Genomic DNA, 15,133 nt, shown 5'->3' with positions numbered 1-15,133 from the left:
CGGCTGCTCCCCCGGGGTCGGCCCGCCCTTCCTCCCTCCCTCCTCCGGCTTTTGTCCCCGTCCCCGTGTGGGGAAGGGGCTCCTCTTCGGCCGCTGTCCTGCCCCCTGTCCCCGCTGCCCGCGGTGCCCCTTGAGGCTTTGGTGCTTCTGCTCTGTTCCCGGCTGTTCTCAACCCCCTGCTCCTGGTGCCGCCCGCCGCTCCCGCGAATCCTGCGGGGAGCGGAGCCTCGACCCGGGAGCATCCGTCCTGGGGAGTTCCCAGGCCTCCCCATCCTCAAGGGCAGCCTCCCCGCCCGCAGCGCCCCGGGCCCCGCCGGCTCTTCTCCCTCCAAGTAGGGGCGCGGCTTCCAGGCCCGCACGGGGCGGGGCGCCCGCCAGGGGCAGGTTCTCGGCGCCTGGCCCGCGGCGCCGGGGAGGGTGTGGAGAGCAGAGCCGCGGCCTCGCGGGTGGGCTGGGAAGCGGACGCCGCACTGTCCTGTTTGCTGTCCCCAGGGTGCTCGAGCTCATGGCTGCGCCCGGCACGCGGGGGGCGGGAGTCGCTTTTGCCGCGGAGAAGGTGGTGCTGGAGCCGCCGTGCTGGCTGGACGGGGGCTGCGAGCAGGCCCGCAGGGGCCACCTCTACGGGCAGCTGTGCTGCGTAGGTGGGTGCGGCTGGAGGGGGCGCCCGTCTCCGGCGCCCTGCGCGCCTCTGCTGGGAAAAGCCGCCGGGGCGGGGAAGGGGGTGAGGCCCAGCCCAGGTGCAGCCCCGCCCCCACGCTCTGTTCCGGAAACACCTGGGGAGGAAGGCGGAGCGAGGTCCCCATGGCCCCTTTGTTCCCTCTGGGGAAGGGGGGTGGGGAGGTGGGCAGGGCTGGCTTGGGCTTTGGCCTGGGTTTCTGGGCAGCAGGCAGTTGGCCGTCGTGCCACGTGAGGGGAGAGGGAGGGGTTGGGGGCGGGGCTGCTGGGCCTTCGGTCTCCAGGGCTCTTCTAGTACCCTTCTCTCGCTGCGGGCTTCTTTTCCCAGGAGTGGCTTCGCCAGTCGTGGGGCCTCCAGCTTTGGTTTCCATATCTATGAGAGGGGGCCACGGTGCCTTTCAGAGACCACAGGCTGCTCTAGGGGCCCTGGGCTGGTGGGCAGCACAGGGGTGGGGCAGATGTGCTGGGGACGGGCCCGGGGAGGGCCAGCTGAGATGTGCAGCGGTGGGCGGCCTGGGAAGGGGTGGTCTCTGGGTTTGAGGGCCTGGATAGGATGGATGGGGGGGAGCATCTACGGCCAGGGCTGAGGGGCCGGCAGGCAGGGCTGGAGGGAGGGGAGGACGGGCTCTGAGACCCTGGGGGGAGCTCAGAGGCAGGAGGGTGTCCGGGGGGGCCGGGCGCTGGAGCCAGGCTTGGGAGGAGGAGGTGGAACTCCATCCTAGACTGTGAGACAGCATCCTTGGAGGCCCCTAAGTGGCAGACAGAAAGCTGGAGAGGGGCTGGGGGCTCCCCCAAGTCTGACATCGGGCCCTGGTGCCTGCGGGTCCCACGCGTCCTGGATTCCCTGCTCCGGCTCCTGACTCCTGCCCGGGGGCCTCGTGTGTGTGCCCGTCCCCAGAGTGACACCCCTACCTCTGCAGACAGAGACCCTACCTCCCTGTCACTGCTGGACGAGCCCCGAGCCTGCATACAGCTGGTGCTCAACACGGGCTGGGATGAGGGGCCCTCGGAAGGAGGCGTTTCTGCATGCTCCCAACCTGGGGAGGGGCAGTGAGTGTGAGCCGCCGGGGGTCAGAATTGGGACGCCGCTGAAGGCTGGAGCGCTGGTGTCCGCGGGGCCTCTGCAGGCCCTGCACGGGAGGGAGGCCGGCGGGTGCCGCAGGTTCAGCGTCTGGGCTGGGGGCCCGAGGGGTCCCTTTGCAGAGCCTGGAAGTCTGGCTGTGCCCCTCGGGTGGGGGGCGGGGGGGGGGGGCGTAAGCCGCTCCGCCGGGCGGGGTTCGGGCGCCCTCCCGTGGCCGCAGAAGGGCAGCGGGGACGGGGTGGGGAGAGCGTTTCCCGGAACCCACACGGGAGGCGCTGTGGGGGTGGGGGCACGGCTCCCAGCTGGATCGCGTGAAGCCAGATCCTCGGACTGGAATTCTGTGGCCGGAGTGGTGCATTCTTTGCTGCCGTGGCCGGGCAGCCCGGGCAGCCCGGGTACAGCCGGGGCCGTGGGAGACCAGACCAGAGGCCGCAGGCAGCGCCCCCGCGCCCTTTGTCCTTCCACCTTTACAACCCGAATAGCTGCTGTCTGCGCCCCGCCCAACTGCAAACAGCCCCCCACCCGTCCTGCCCCCGCTGCCCCCAGGTGTGGCTCCCTTCCCTGTGAGTCACCGTGCCTGGGCCCCCTCCCCATCCCTGACTCACCGGCTGGCAGCCCCCACCCCCACCCCGTGCTCCCCTCGGGCCCCACGGCCCCCCTCCCAACCAGGGGCAGAGTTCCTGCAGCTCCGGGCTGGGCGGTCCTGCCTGTGAGTCAGCGCTCAGCTATGCGCCCCCTCCTGCCCTGCCTTCACAGGGGGCACTGCTCCAGGACGTGCCTGGTGGGCAGCTCAGGCAGGGCCCGCCTGGCACTGGACCGCCGTGGCCCTGGAGCCAGGGGCACCGTGGAGCCTGGTCCCCAGCCCGCACAGGGCGTGTAGGCCTATGAGAAGGGGTGATTTAGGGGGGCTGCAAGCAGAGGATGGGCAGTTGTCCCCGCAAGCCAGGTGTCCCTCAGCTGGGGCCCCTCCAGCAGGCGGTGTGGGCAGGCAGGGGCGGCCGCGGGCCAGAGCCTGAGCTGGTCCTCTCCCTAGAGGCGTGACCTGTGGGCTCCCTGGGCCTGGCCGTGCACAGGTACCCTCCCTGAGGGGCCGTGAGGACCACCTGCGGTTCCCTGTGGCCGCGCCGCTCAGCGCAGCCAGACGCCAGATCGCGATCTGGCCTCGCCCCCGGGTCCCCCCAGGGGCTGCCGCAGGCAGGGTGACGGAGGAAACCCCTGGGTTTCCTGTTTCTGTCGGGCTACGGGTGTGGCCGCGGGGGAGGGGCGGCCTTCCTCCTTCCCGCCGGGACACTCCCTCTCTGGGGGGCGTGCAGGGCGGGTGGGGCACCGGGGGCGGGGCCAGCGGCTGGGGAGCGCGGCGGGCAGGGAGCGGCTGCACGGCTGGGCCTCCAGGCGGAGCTGAGCGGAGCCCACGGAGCGCGCGCTGCCCCCTGTGCGGCACCTTCGCGGCTGTGTGCCACGCAGCCACCAGAGCACAGCGCCGGGGGACCGGGGGACCGAGCGCCGGAGGGGCGGGCGCGGCACCATGTCTCAGCACCGGCTCCGCGTGCCTGAGCCGGAGGGCCTGGGTCGCAAGAGAACCGGCTCGGAGGACAATCTCTACCTGGCTGTGCTCAGGGCCTCAGAGGGCAAGAAAGGTAGCGGGCTCTCCTTGCCCGGAAGGGCCCCGTTCCTGCCGAAGGAAACCTGGCACTGGGCGGGGTGGGGCCCAGACTCGGAGGGTCTGAATCTGGGGGACAGGCCCTGAGACAGGCGCTGGCGCCACAGGGAGGGTGCTGTGTTCCGGCCCAGGTCGCGGCGGCGGGGTGGGGGGGGTGGGGGGCGGCCTCCCATGCCTCACACAGAGAGCCTGGCGGTGGCCTGTGGGGCTCTCTGTGCCCCGGGAAAGGCCCACGGCCCTGTGCGGTGGACAGAGCCTCCCCCTCGCCACGTCCCTGCCCAGCCCTGGGTCCTGGCCGCTCGGGTCCTGGGAGGCGCCTGTGTGGGGGCGAGGCAGGCCGGGACCGGTGTGCTCTGGCTCCAGGAGCGGCTGCCAGCTCCAGACCCTCCCATCTGGGGAGGGAGACATCAGGGCGATCCCGCAGTGGGCACCGCGTGCCTGGCCCCTGCCCTCCTGGCCAGGGCTGAGCGGGGCCTCCCTGGGCAGAAGGGAGGCTGGGTCGCCGTGTGAGTCTGAGGCCCTCTTCAGGCACCAGCCGCTGTTTCTGCAAGGTGGTCACCTCCGGGGGGCTCCTCCCAGGCCCCAGGTAACCTGGCCTTGTCTCTCCCAGATGAGCGGGACCGTGTGCAGAAGAAAACTTTCACCAAGTGGGTCAACAAGCACCTCATCAAGGTTGGTGGTCCGTGCACACGTGAGCATGTGCGTGGTTGCAGGGGCTGAGGAGATGGTGGGTGGGGGTGAGGGAGGGTGCCCTGGCCTTCCAGCCTGGACAAGGGCCCGTGCCCCTGCTGCCACCTCCCTGCTTGGGGCCATCCCTCTCCCTGCTGGGAGCTCACTGCCCACCTCTGAACCTGTCCTCTTCTGTCTGCTTCCTCCCCTCGCTCGCTCCTGCTTCCTGTCTCTGTCCTCCTCCTCCTCCTCCTCTCTCCTGGTCTCTCTGTAGCACTGGAGGGCAGAGGTAGGTGCCTCCTCGGGGTGGGTGTCTTCTGTTGGCCCTGCCTCTTGCCCTCTGGGCCTGTTGGTGGCTCTGGGCACCTGCCGCCAGCCCAGCCCTCTGTCCCTGCAGGCCCAGAGGGCACATCAGTGACCTGTATGAAGACCTCCGTGACGGCCACAACCTCATCTCCCTCCTGGAGGTGCTCTCGGGGGACAGCCTGGTACGTGCGCCTGCCGCCCCTCCTCGGCCCCGCCTGCCTTCCCTCCGGGGGTCTTTCCCCCGAGCCCACTCCCGTCCAGCCTGGCCTCGTCCCCCACTGCGCCTCGGGCCCAGAGCGTGGAGCCTGGCCTGGAGCGGCCGACCCCTGTGCCGCGGTGCACGGCCCTGCTGCCCTCCGTGCCGGAGCTCCACGCTGTAACCTCACGCTCTGCTCTGCTTTGGTTTCTCTGCTGCTTGGACTCTGAACTTTGACCTCTGCCCTTTACCCTTTGCCCTGCTCTGGCCGGGCAGCCAAGAGAGCGGGATGTAATCAGGAGCTCGCGCCTGGTGAGTGATTGTGCCCGCTGGCCACGGCGGCACACGGGCTCCCTGAGACCAGGAGCCCAGCTCACTCGGGCCGGCGGCCCTGCGTCGAGCTGCCCGCCATCCTGCCTGCCGCGCTGCCCGGGGCCCGGCCGAGCCCCGCCCGGGCTGCCACCCCCGGGCAGGAGGACCCCTCCCCCAGAGCCACGGCCCTCCACCCGTGGCTTCCTGGCTATTGTCTCCTCCCCACCCCCTCCTTCCTTCCCGCGGCCTGGCCGTCGGACGTCCCAAAGCCCTGCCGGGCCTGGCCCCTGGGCCGGCAGCCCCCTTCCCAGCTGGGGCGGGTGGACTGGGGTCAGGGAAGGGCCGCTGCCCCACCGGGGAGGACCCTTGCTGTGGGGCCGTGAGGGTCCTGAGGGCGGGCAGGCACCGCAGCCGTAGGACGGGCTGCGCCGGGCCCCGGGGCTGCTGACAGGAGTGCTTCCCTCCCAGCCGCGGGAGAAGGGCAGGATGCGCTTCCACAAGCTGCAGAACGTGCAGATTGCCCTGGACTACCTGCGGCACCGCCAGGTGAGGCTGCCCACCGGGCTGCGTCCCCCCCGCCCGCCCCGCTGGCGTGGGGCATGACTGAAGGCAGCTTGCTCGCAGGTGAAGCTGGTGAACATCAGGAACGATGACATCGCCGACGGCAACCCCAAGCTGACCCTCGGCCTGATCTGGACCATCATCCTGCACTTCCAGGTAGCGCGGCCCCACCCCTGCCGGCCCCCGCAGCCCCCGGGCCGGCCTGGCACCCGGTGAGGCGTGGGGCCTGGGAGCTGGGGCCCTCGGCATCCTGGCACTTGGAGCCTTCCTCCCAGCCCACGCCCCATGCGAGCCCGTGGCCTGAAGGCCCAGGCCTCTCTCCAAGGCCTGCCTATCCCGTGCCCTCTGGCCCTGGCTGGGCAGGGCCTGAGAGCCTCCCTGCAGAGGAATGCGTTCTCCGCTCTTGGTGTGGCCTCCTGTCCCGGGGAAGGTTCTAGAGAAGCACCCGTTGCACAGGCTGACTCACCCACGGCCTGCCCAGCCACACAGGAAGCCGCAAATCTGAGAGCTGGGCAGGCAGAGCCTGGCTGGCACGGCAGCTGAGTCACACAGGCAGGCAGGCCGACAGACTCAACTAGGGACAGGCAGCGGGGGTGCAGACGGGCTGGCAGACCTGGGCCTGAAGGGTGGGACCGAGGGCAGAGCCAGGCCCGTGCCGCGCACGCCTAGGCCTGCAGCCAGGGAGGCCCCATGACGGCCTTTTCTAGGCCTGGGGCTTCTGGGCGAGCTCCTTGCACCCCACCCTCCGGCAGCTCTGATCCATGCCTGCCCTGAGGGCAGCAGGGTGCATCCCAGGCCGGGGGAGCCCAGGGCACCCACCGCGTGGCAGCGGCAAGGGCTGGGGGCCCGATGCTCTGCGGCAGCTGCCGGCTGGAGCGGCCTGAGCGTGGGACACTGAGGTGTGGGGGGTCCCAGAGGCTCCCTTGATGTGGGAAGGGCCCCCACGGCCCCGCTCCGCCTCAGCTGGCCAGGTGGCTCTCGTGCACCCTGAGCGGGTGCCGGGCGGGGTCGGTGGCCGTGGCTGAGCTCCTGGCCCCGCCTGCTCTGTGGACAGATCAATCGGACATCCAGGTGAGCGGGCAGTCCGAGGACATGACGGCCAAGGAGAAGCTGCTGCTGTGGTCTCAGCGCATGGTGGAGGGTTACCAGGGCCTGCGCTGTGACAACTTCACCTCCAGCTGGCGCGACGGCCGCCTCTTCAATGCCATCATCCACCGGCACAGGCACGCGGCCCAGGGCCGGGGGGGCTGTGGGCTGGGGCGTTCCTGCAGCCCCTCAGCTGGGCAGCCCGAGACAAGCTGGGGCAGAGACGACGGCGAGAAGGTGTCTGCCGCGGACGGGAACCTGCCGCCCGCGGGGACCGGGGACGGGGACCGTGCCAGCCCGCCTCCTCGGGAGGGTGCAGGCGAGGCGGCCCAGCCCTGCCCGCCGCCTTCCCCGCTGCCTCCTGGGCCCTTCCAGAGGCAGTGCTGGCTTCCCCGAGGCCAGAGGCCAGCGGGCTGCTGGTTCTCACAGCCACGAGCACGGGCCTCACGTGGACGCCCCAGAAGGGGACTGGGCGGGCTTGGCCCTCGGGGGAGCCTCAGCCCCCACCCAGGGCCCGGTGGGCAGGGGGGTCGCAGGGACCGCAGGCTGACCAGCAGCCCCTCCTGGGTGGGGCCCCCCACGTGCGCAGCATCTGCAGGCGGCGGCCCAGTGCGGGGGGGCGCTCTCCGGGGCGGGTGTGTGCTGGGGGGTCTGTGCTGCCCTGCCCAGCGGGGCTCCCTGCTCCCGTGTCCCCGCCTGCCTGCCTTAGTGGCTCCTCGCCCGCAGGCCGGCGCTCATCGACATGAACCAAGTGTATCGTCAGACCAACCTGGAGAACCTGGACCAGGCCTTCTCCGTGGCGGAGCGCGACCTGGGCGTGACCCGGCTCCTGGACCCCGAGGGTGCGTGCCGCGGCCCCCCCTCCCCTCCCCCCCCCCCCCCCCCCCCCCCCGCAGCGTGCTGGGGCCCTTCTGATGCTCCTCCCCCGCAGACGTGGACGTCCCTCAGCCCGACGAGAAGTCCATCATCACCTACGTCTCCTCCTTGTACGATGCCATGCCCCGCGTGCCCGACGTGCAGGACGGGGTGAAGGCCAATGTGAGTGCCTGCCGGCAGGCCCCGGGCAGGCGGGCGGGCGGGGTGGGTGGGCCCCCACGGCCCTGATGCCCCCTGCCCCCCCAGGAGCTGCAGCTGCGCTGGCAGGAGTACCGGGAGCTGGTGCTGCTGCTGCTGCAGTGGGTGCGGGCACACACGGCCACCTTCGAGGAGCACCGCTTCCCCTCCAGCTTCGAGGAGATCGAGGTGGGTTTCTCTGCTTGGCCGGGGGTCCCGTGCCTGCTGCGGGGGCCCAGGTTTGGCCACTGACAGCTCTTGTCCCCAGATCCTGTGGTGCCAGTTCTTGAAGTTTAAGGAGACGGAGCTTCCAGCCAAGGAGGCGGACAAGAACCGGTCCAAGGGCATCTACCAGTCCTTGGAGGTGAGGGGGGTCCTGGAAGGAGGTGAGGGGGGATCGGCGGGGCATTCTGGAGGTGAATGACGCTGCCAGGAGCCCGGGGCCTGGGGGGGTCCCCTCCAGCAGGCTTGGCTCAGCCTGACCGCTGAGCTGGGACAGGGCTGTTTCAGGTCGGATGGGCCAGGGGCCTAGATAGCTTGGGACCCTAAGCCTCTGCTGGCCCAGGCCTGAGCTAGGCCCCTGCCCACAGGCGGCGGTGCAGGCAGCCAGCTCAAGGTACCCCCTGGCTACCACCCACTGGACGTGGAGAAGGAGTGGGGCAAGATGCACGTGGCCATCCTGGAGCGGGAGAAGCAGCTGCGCAGCGAGTTTGAGAGGTAGGCAGGCGGGCGGGGCCCTGCTGTGGCAGGGAAGCCACCCGAGGGTGAGTCATGGCCTGGGGAGGAAATCCCCCCAGGCTAGGAAAGCCACACTTGGGCCAGCTCAACTGTGGGCCGCAGGCCGGGAGCAGGAGGGAGCTGCGCTGCGTGGTGGGGCGCCGCGCTGCGTGGTGGGGAGCCTGGTGGGCTAACGCCACTTACGGCCGGCCCCGTGGCTGCTCTGGCTGCAGACTGGAGCGCCTTCAGCGAATCGTGAGCAAACTGCAGATGGAGGCCGGGCTGTGCGAGGAGCAGTTGAAACCAGGCCGACGCCCTGCTGCAGTCGGTGAGGGGCGGGGACAAGGGTGGGGCCTGGGCAGGGAGGCAGGGAGGAGGGAGGCAGGAGGAGCCCCGAGCCTGCCGCCCCTGCAGCCAGCGCTCCTCCCTCCTGGTGTGGGGCCAGCTCTGACCGCTAGCTCTGGGTAGAGCTGGATTCTGGGTAGCAGGCCCGCCCTGAGCTGCTAGCTGTGGGGAAGGGGGAAGGGGGAAGGGGGGAGGGGGGAGGGGGAAGGGGGAAGGGGGGAGGGAGGGACTCAGACCCATGGGGTCCAGCAGAGGCAGGACTGTGCGGGCCTGGGCAGGGGCTCTCAGGGAGAACTTTCCAGGAGTGGGAGATGGAGGACGAGGCCACGAGCCATTTGTCTCCTGGGACCTGGTGGAGGCCTTTGCGCTTGATCGCGGTTCCCCGAAGAGCTGGGGGCGGGGAGTTTCGCCACAAGCATCAGGAAGACGTGCCGTGTGGGACGGGGAGGACGGGAAAGGATGGGGTGGGCCTGGAGGCAGCGGGGCAGCCCTGTGCGGGGAGGCGGGAGGTGGGGCGGCTGGGCTCTGAGTCGGGGCAACGGCCTTGCAGGACGTCCGGCTGCTGGCCGCAGGCAAGGCGCCGCAGCGGGCGGGCGAGGTGGAGCGGGACCTGGACAAGGCGGACGGCATGATCCGGCTGCTGTTCAACGATGTGCAGGCCCTCAAGGACGGGCGGCACCCACAGGGCGAGCAGATGTACCGCAGGTGGGCCGCCCCCCCTCCCCCCACCCGGGGCCTGGGCAGGGCAGCCCAGTTCCGCACACCCCTCCTGACCCCTGCCCCGCCGCGCCCCGCCCACAGGGTGTACCGCCTGCACGAGCGCCTGGTGGCCATCCGCACCGAGTACAACCTGCGTCTGCGGGGCGCCCCGAGGCCCCCCGAGCCGGAGGACTCCACCCTGCGCTACCTGCAGGACCTGCTGGCCTGGGTGGAGGAGAACCAGCGCCGGGTGGACGGCGCCGAGTGGGGCGTGGACCTGCCCAGCGTGGAGGCGCAGCTGGGCAGTCACCGTGGCCTGCACCAGGCGGTCGAGGAGTTCCGGGCCAAGATCGAGCGGGCGCGCGCCGACGAGGTGAGGGGCCGTGGGCCGGCCGCGTGCAGGCGCCAGGTCCCGGCCCCCGCGGGCCTCACCGCTGCTCGTCCCCCCCAGGGCCAGCTCTCCCCCGCTGCCCGTGGCGCCTACCGAGACTGTCTGGGCCGGCTGGACCTGCAGTACGCCAAGCTGCTGGTGAGTGGGCGCCGGGCGGGCGGCCCACGGGGGTGCGTGCAGGGTGCGGGGCTGACCACGTGCCCACCTGCCCGCAGAACTCCTCCAAGGCCCGCCTCCGGTCCCTGGAGAGCCTGCATGGCTTCGTGGCGGCTGCCACCAAGGAGCTGATGTGGCTGAGCGAGAGGGAGGAGGAGGAGGTGGGCTTCGACTGGAGCGACCGCAACACCAACATGGCCGCCAAGAAGGAGGGGTACTCGGTGAGGCAGGCGGCCGGCCTTGGGCCTCCCCCACGATGCGGCGCCCCTCCCCCACTGCCCTCCCCCGGGTGGGAGCCCCTCGGGTAGCCGCGCGGGCCCAGCCCCGGGTCCCGGGTCGTGCTTGGTGGGAGACGGTTGGAGCCCGACGTGGCCCTGGCACTGCCCCTGAGCTCTCCTGCCCCCGCGTCAGGCCCTGATGCGTGAGCTAGAGCTGAAGGAGAAGAAAATCAAAGAGATTCAGAGCAGCGGTGACCGCCTGCTTCGGGACGACCACCCTGCGCGGCCCACAGTAGAGGTGGGGCGGGCTGCAGGGACGGCACCCCCAGGCCCCTGGGGTGGGGCGGGGTGGGAGGAGCCCCTGGCGGGGTGGGCGGGGCGTGTGGGGGCAGGCCCGCGAGGCCGCGTGCTGTGCTGCAGTCCTTCCAGGCGGCCCTGCAGACCCAGTGGAGCTGGATGCTACAGCTGTGCTGCTGTGTCGAGGCGCACCTGAAGGAGAACACCGCCTACTTCCAGGTGAGCATGGGCTCCCCCACCCCCGGCTCCGCGGCAGTGACCTCGCGGGGCCCCTCTCTGCGTCCACGCAGATGTGGATGATCGACCCCACGCCCTGTTCCTCTGACCTCGCGTCCGCATCCTTGCCGGTCGTCGGGCTTGGCCCCTCACTGGGGCAGCTCTCGCTGGGGGTTCTGGGCTCTTGGCTTAGGGTGACCCCTTCCTGTCACCCCAGTTCTTCTCAGACGTGCGGGAGGCTGAGGAGCAGCTGCGGAAGCTGCAGGAGACGCTACGCAGGAAGTATACCTGCGACCGCTCCGTCACCGTCACTCGGCTTGAGGACCTGCTGCAGGACGCCCAGGTGAGCCAACCCCCTGGGCCCCCGCTGGGCCCGAGGCTGTGCGGCCCCCGTGAGCGGCAGATGCTGGGGCCCGGCCTCACGGCCTGTGGCGCGGCAGGCGTAGAGGTGGTGGGTCCAGGGCCGGGGGAGCACAGGGAGAGGCTGGCCTGGCATCTGGGCCGCGTCGACGCTCCGGAAAGGTCCTGGAGGTGGAGGGTGGTGACTGGAGAGGCCGGCGAGGGTCAGGGGAGGCGCCACGGGCTGGACGTCATCACGGGGGCGCACCGAGCGCTTAGCGGCAGGGGCCTGGCGTGGGGGCAGGCGGCCAGCCGGCGCGGGTGTAAGCCCCCCAGCCACGGAGCTGCTGGAGCGAGTGGAGGCCTGCGTCAGCCGCCCTGTCGCTCGCCCTGTCGCCGTGCGCAGGTCCACCAGCGTCTCGGGTCTGACCGTCTGGGGCAGGTGCCGTCGGAAGGGCCGAGGGGGGGGGACAGAGGTAGCCGAGCGTGCCCCTCAGGGACCCGGGACAGGGAGAGACGGGGGGGGAGAGGAGGCTGGCAGGCGCTGCTGGCTGGGGTCCTGCGGTCAGGAGTGGGGGTCCGCGGAGCCTGGGGTCCAGGTGGCCCCCTCCGCGGCAGCAGCAGCCTGGCAGGGGGCGGCAGAGGAGCCGGCCGCCTCCAGGTGGACCCCGACCCGCGGCCTCAGACGCTCCTCTGTCCCTCCGTGCGGCTGGGTGGGAGCAGGTGGGCGGCCTTCCGCAGCAGCGTGGGGGAGAGGACGCCGCGGGGCTTCTCGGGAAGGACACCGCGTGTACCGGGGGCCGGGGAAGGCCACTCCGTCTTGATTGGGAAGGAAGGAGGGTCGGTGGAAGCCGGGGGGGGCCTGTCCTGGCTGATTGCCCGGCCCCACAGCTTTCTGGGAGCAGTGGGAAGGACCCCTGACCTCAGGGTGTTGGGGGGGCCGGCGTGCTCGTGCAGTGCCCGGGGCGGGCACGTGGGTCCTGGCGCTCGGTGTCCAACACCAAACGTTGGTCTCTGAGCTGCCCCGCCCCCCCTCCCCCCAGGACGAGAAGGAGCAGCTGAGCGAGTACAGGGGCCACCTCTCAGGCCTGGCCAAGAGGGCCAAGGCCATCGTGCAGCTGAAGCCCCGCAACCCGGCACAGCCCGTGCGGGGCCGCGTGCCGCTGCTGGCCGTGTGCGACTACAGGCAGCTGGAGGTGGGCCTGGCCGGGCGGGGTGGCCGGGGAGGTGGGGCGTGGGCGTGGGCCTGGCTGCGCCGTGACCTCTGGCTGCCCCAGGTGACCGTGCACAAGGGGGACGCGTGCCAGGTGGTGGGCCCTGCGCAGCCGTCCCACTGGAGGGTGCTCAGCAGCTCCGGCAGCGAGGCCGCCGTGCCCTCCGTGTGCTTCCTCGTGCCCCCGCCCAACCAGGAGGCCCAGGAGGCCGTCGCCAGGTGTGTGGTCCTGCGGGGGGCGGCCGGCACGGGGGGTGTTTGGCAGGTGCCCGGACGCTCTGACTGTGCCCCGCCCTGCCAGGCTGGAGGCCCAGCACCAGGCCTTGGGTGCCCTGTGGCACCAGCTGCACACGGACATGAAGAGCCTCCTGGCGTGGCAGAGCCTCAGCCGTGACGTGCAGCTCATCCGCTCCTGGTCTCTGGTCACGGTATGATGGCCTGGCTGGGCTCGCGGGGCGGGGCGGGGGCGGGCGGGGTCCGCCTGTGGCCGCACTCAGCCCTGTGCCGCCTGCAGTTCCGCACGCTGAAGCCAGAGGAGCAGCGCCAAGCACTGCGCAGCCTGGAGCTGCACTACCAGGCCTTCCTGCGGGACAGCCAGGACGCTGGCGGCTTCGGGCCCGAGGACCGGCTGCAGGCTGAGCGCGAGTATGGCTCCTGCAGCCGCCACTACCAGCAGCTGCTACAGAGCCTGGAGCAGGGTAGGCGGGGCAGCCCGGTGGGGGTGGGCGGGCGTGGCGGGGCAGCCTGTGAGTGGCGTGTGTTCCCCAGGCGAGCAGGAGGAGTCCCGCTGCCAGCGCTGCATCTCAGAGCTCAAAGACATCCGGCTGCAGCTGGAGGCCTGCGAGACGCGCACCGTGCACCGCCTGCGGCTGCCGCTAGACAAGGAGCCTGCGCGGGAGTGCGCGCAGCGCATCGCAGAGCAGCAGGCAGGCCCCCCCCCCCCCCACCCCGGGCCTTCCTCGGGTCCCGTGTGCTGGGCTCGCGCGCTCAGCTTGCGGCCTCTGTCTCTCCCCAGAAAGCGCAGGCTGAGGTGGAGGGCCTGGGCAAGGGGGTTGCCCGGCTGTCTGCCGAGGCCGAGAAGGTCCTGGCCCTGCCCGAGCCGGCACCCGCCGCCCCCATCCTGCGCTCGGAGCTGGAGCTGACCCTGGGCAAGCTGGAGCAGGTCCGCAGCCTGTCTGCCATCTACCTGGAGAAGTGAGTGCGCCTGACCGCCGCCAGGGCGTGTGACCCACGGGGCTCCTGAGCGGCGCGGGAGCGTGTGGCGGACAGGCTGATGGGCAGGGCGGCATCTGGCTGAGGGGTGGCCAGGGTGGACCACGGTGGGGGTGGCAGAGGCGGCCGGGGCAGGGTTCAGTCCTGGTGTGCCTTGGAGGTAGGGCTTCCTGAGGACCGGAGGTGGGGTGAGAGGGGACTTAGGGCCCCCTGCCCACAGGACGCCACGAGGTGAGGAGGTAGGGGAGGGTCACGAAGGTGTGGAAGGCACGTGGGGAGAGGCAGGGGGCCAGGGCGCGTGGTGGGGAGGTCAGGACCCTCCCCTCCTCCAGCCTCAGGCCCCCCGTGACCTGCCTTCCGTGGGCCTGGCCCTCGTCTCCGTCGCGTCCCAGCTTCTCCGCACGCGCTGCTTGTGAGGCGCGTCCCCGTCAGGCGCGGGTGGGGGCTGGAAGGCCGGCGGGGGCTCCCCTGACCAGCACGGCCTCCCGCTAGGAGCCAGGCTGGCGCTGGAGCACCCCCGTGTCTGAGGCCCCCGGACACATGCTGCCTACGTCTCTGTTCTCTCTGAAGCCCTTGACCGCGGGGGTCAGCTGGCCACCAGGGCTGGGGTTCCACGGTGGGGGCCCCTCCCAGCGCCGCTCTGTGCCCTGCTCTCCCCCAGGCTCAAGACCATCAGCCTGGTGATCCGCAGCACGCAGGGGGCCGAGGAGGTGCTCAGGGCCCACGAGGAGCAGCTCACAGAGGCCCAGGCTGTGCCCGCCACCCTCCCAGAGCTGGAGGCCACCAAGGCTGCGCTGAAGGTACTGCCGCCAGGCCCGCGCCCTGCCACGAGGGCCCGGAGACCCTGGGGACCAGCGGCGGGGGCCTCGGGCTGCAACCGCTCCCTCTCCTCTGGCCCCAACAGAAGCTGCGGGCCCAGGCGGAGGCGCAGCAGCCCACCTTCGACGCCCTGCGGGACGAGCTGCAGGGGGCGCAGGAGGTGGGCGAGCGGCTGCAGCAGCGGCACGGGGAGCGGGACGTGGAGGTGGAGCGCTGGCGCGAGCGTGTCGCCCAGCTGCTGGAGCGCTGGCAGGCCGTGCTGGCCCAGACCGACGTGCGGCAGCGCGAGCTCGAGCAGCTGGGCCGCCAGCTGCGTTACTACCGGGAGAGCGCGGACCCGCTGGGCGCCTGGCTGCAGGACGCCAAGCGGCGGCAGGAGCGGATCCAGGCTGTGCCGCTGGCCAACAGCGAGGCCGTGCGAGAGCAGCTGCGGCAGGAGAAGGTGGGCCCGGGCCGGGGGGCGGGAGTTGGGGTGGCGGGGGGGGGGGGGGGTGGTAGGCCGGGGGGGGTGGTAGGCCTGGGGCCGCTGACCACCCTGCCCTCCCAGGCGCTGCTGGAAGAGATCGAGCGCCACGGGGAGAAGGTGGAGGAGTGCCAGAAGTTCGCGAGGCAGTACATCAACGCCATCAAGGTGAGGCTGCGCGGCCCGGGGCCTCGGGGGGCCCGGCCCGGCCCTGCTGGGGCAGGCTTGTGCGCAGGCTCAGGGGCAGGGCGGGGAGGGCAGAGCCGGTGGCCAGCTGTGTGTCCCCGCAGGACTATGAACTTCAGCTGGTCACCTACAAGGCACAGTTGGAGCCGGTGGCCTCCCCGGCCAAGAAGCCCAAGGTCCAGTCCGGGTCCGAAAGCGTCATCCAAGAGGTGAGGCTGAGGGGCAGGGCCGGCAGGAGAGCTGAGCCTGGTAGGCCCTTGGCA

The 15,133-nt window shown here is 71.6% G+C and overlaps 2 protein-coding genes across 2 annotated transcripts in view; both read left to right on the top strand.

Annotated features, from left to right (window-relative positions):
• Positions 1–4,088, top strand: part of PARP10 (poly(ADP-ribose) polymerase family member 10) — a 40,053-nt gene extending 35,965 nt beyond the window's left edge. Inside the window, exon 12 of the mRNA XM_057736752.1 lies at positions 4,027–4,088. The gene's annotated coding sequence lies outside the window, so the exon portion shown is untranslated. The remainder of the gene's footprint in view (positions 1–4,026) is intronic.
• PLEC (plectin) overlaps positions 1–15,133 on the top strand; it is a 37,586-nt gene that overhangs the window by 7,078 nt on the left and 15,375 nt on the right. The window contains 30 exon segments of the mRNA XM_057736912.1: positions 4,027–4,088; positions 4,360–4,378; positions 4,491–4,573; positions 5,368–5,445; positions 5,524–5,618; positions 6,519–6,683; positions 7,273–7,388; positions 7,478–7,584; positions 7,669–7,788; positions 7,868–7,985; positions 8,202–8,316; positions 8,550–8,616; positions 8,618–8,644; positions 9,212–9,366; positions 9,463–9,733; positions 9,812–9,889; positions 9,967–10,128; positions 10,319–10,423; positions 10,546–10,641; positions 10,856–10,981; positions 12,021–12,173; positions 12,255–12,409; positions 12,492–12,618; positions 12,705–12,888; positions 12,959–13,116; positions 13,206–13,384; positions 14,064–14,202; positions 14,307–14,663; positions 14,769–14,852; positions 14,975–15,079. Coding sequence (XP_057592895.1) covers positions 4,027–4,088; positions 4,360–4,378; positions 4,491–4,573; positions 5,368–5,445; positions 5,524–5,618; positions 6,519–6,683; positions 7,273–7,388; positions 7,478–7,584; positions 7,669–7,788; positions 7,868–7,985; positions 8,202–8,316; positions 8,550–8,616; positions 8,618–8,644; positions 9,212–9,366; positions 9,463–9,733; positions 9,812–9,889; positions 9,967–10,128; positions 10,319–10,423; positions 10,546–10,641; positions 10,856–10,981; positions 12,021–12,173; positions 12,255–12,409; positions 12,492–12,618; positions 12,705–12,888; positions 12,959–13,116; positions 13,206–13,384; positions 14,064–14,202; positions 14,307–14,663; positions 14,769–14,852; positions 14,975–15,079 — 3,806 coding nt within the window.

The sequence above is a fragment of the Hippopotamus amphibius genome, chromosome 5 (genome assembly GCF_030028045.1).
Source record: "Hippopotamus amphibius kiboko isolate mHipAmp2 chromosome 5, mHipAmp2.hap2, whole genome shotgun sequence".
In the NCBI taxonomy this organism is placed as follows: Eukaryota; Metazoa; Chordata; class Mammalia; order Artiodactyla; family Hippopotamidae; genus Hippopotamus; species Hippopotamus amphibius.
This window is presented reverse-complemented; position numbering and strand designations above follow the sequence as displayed.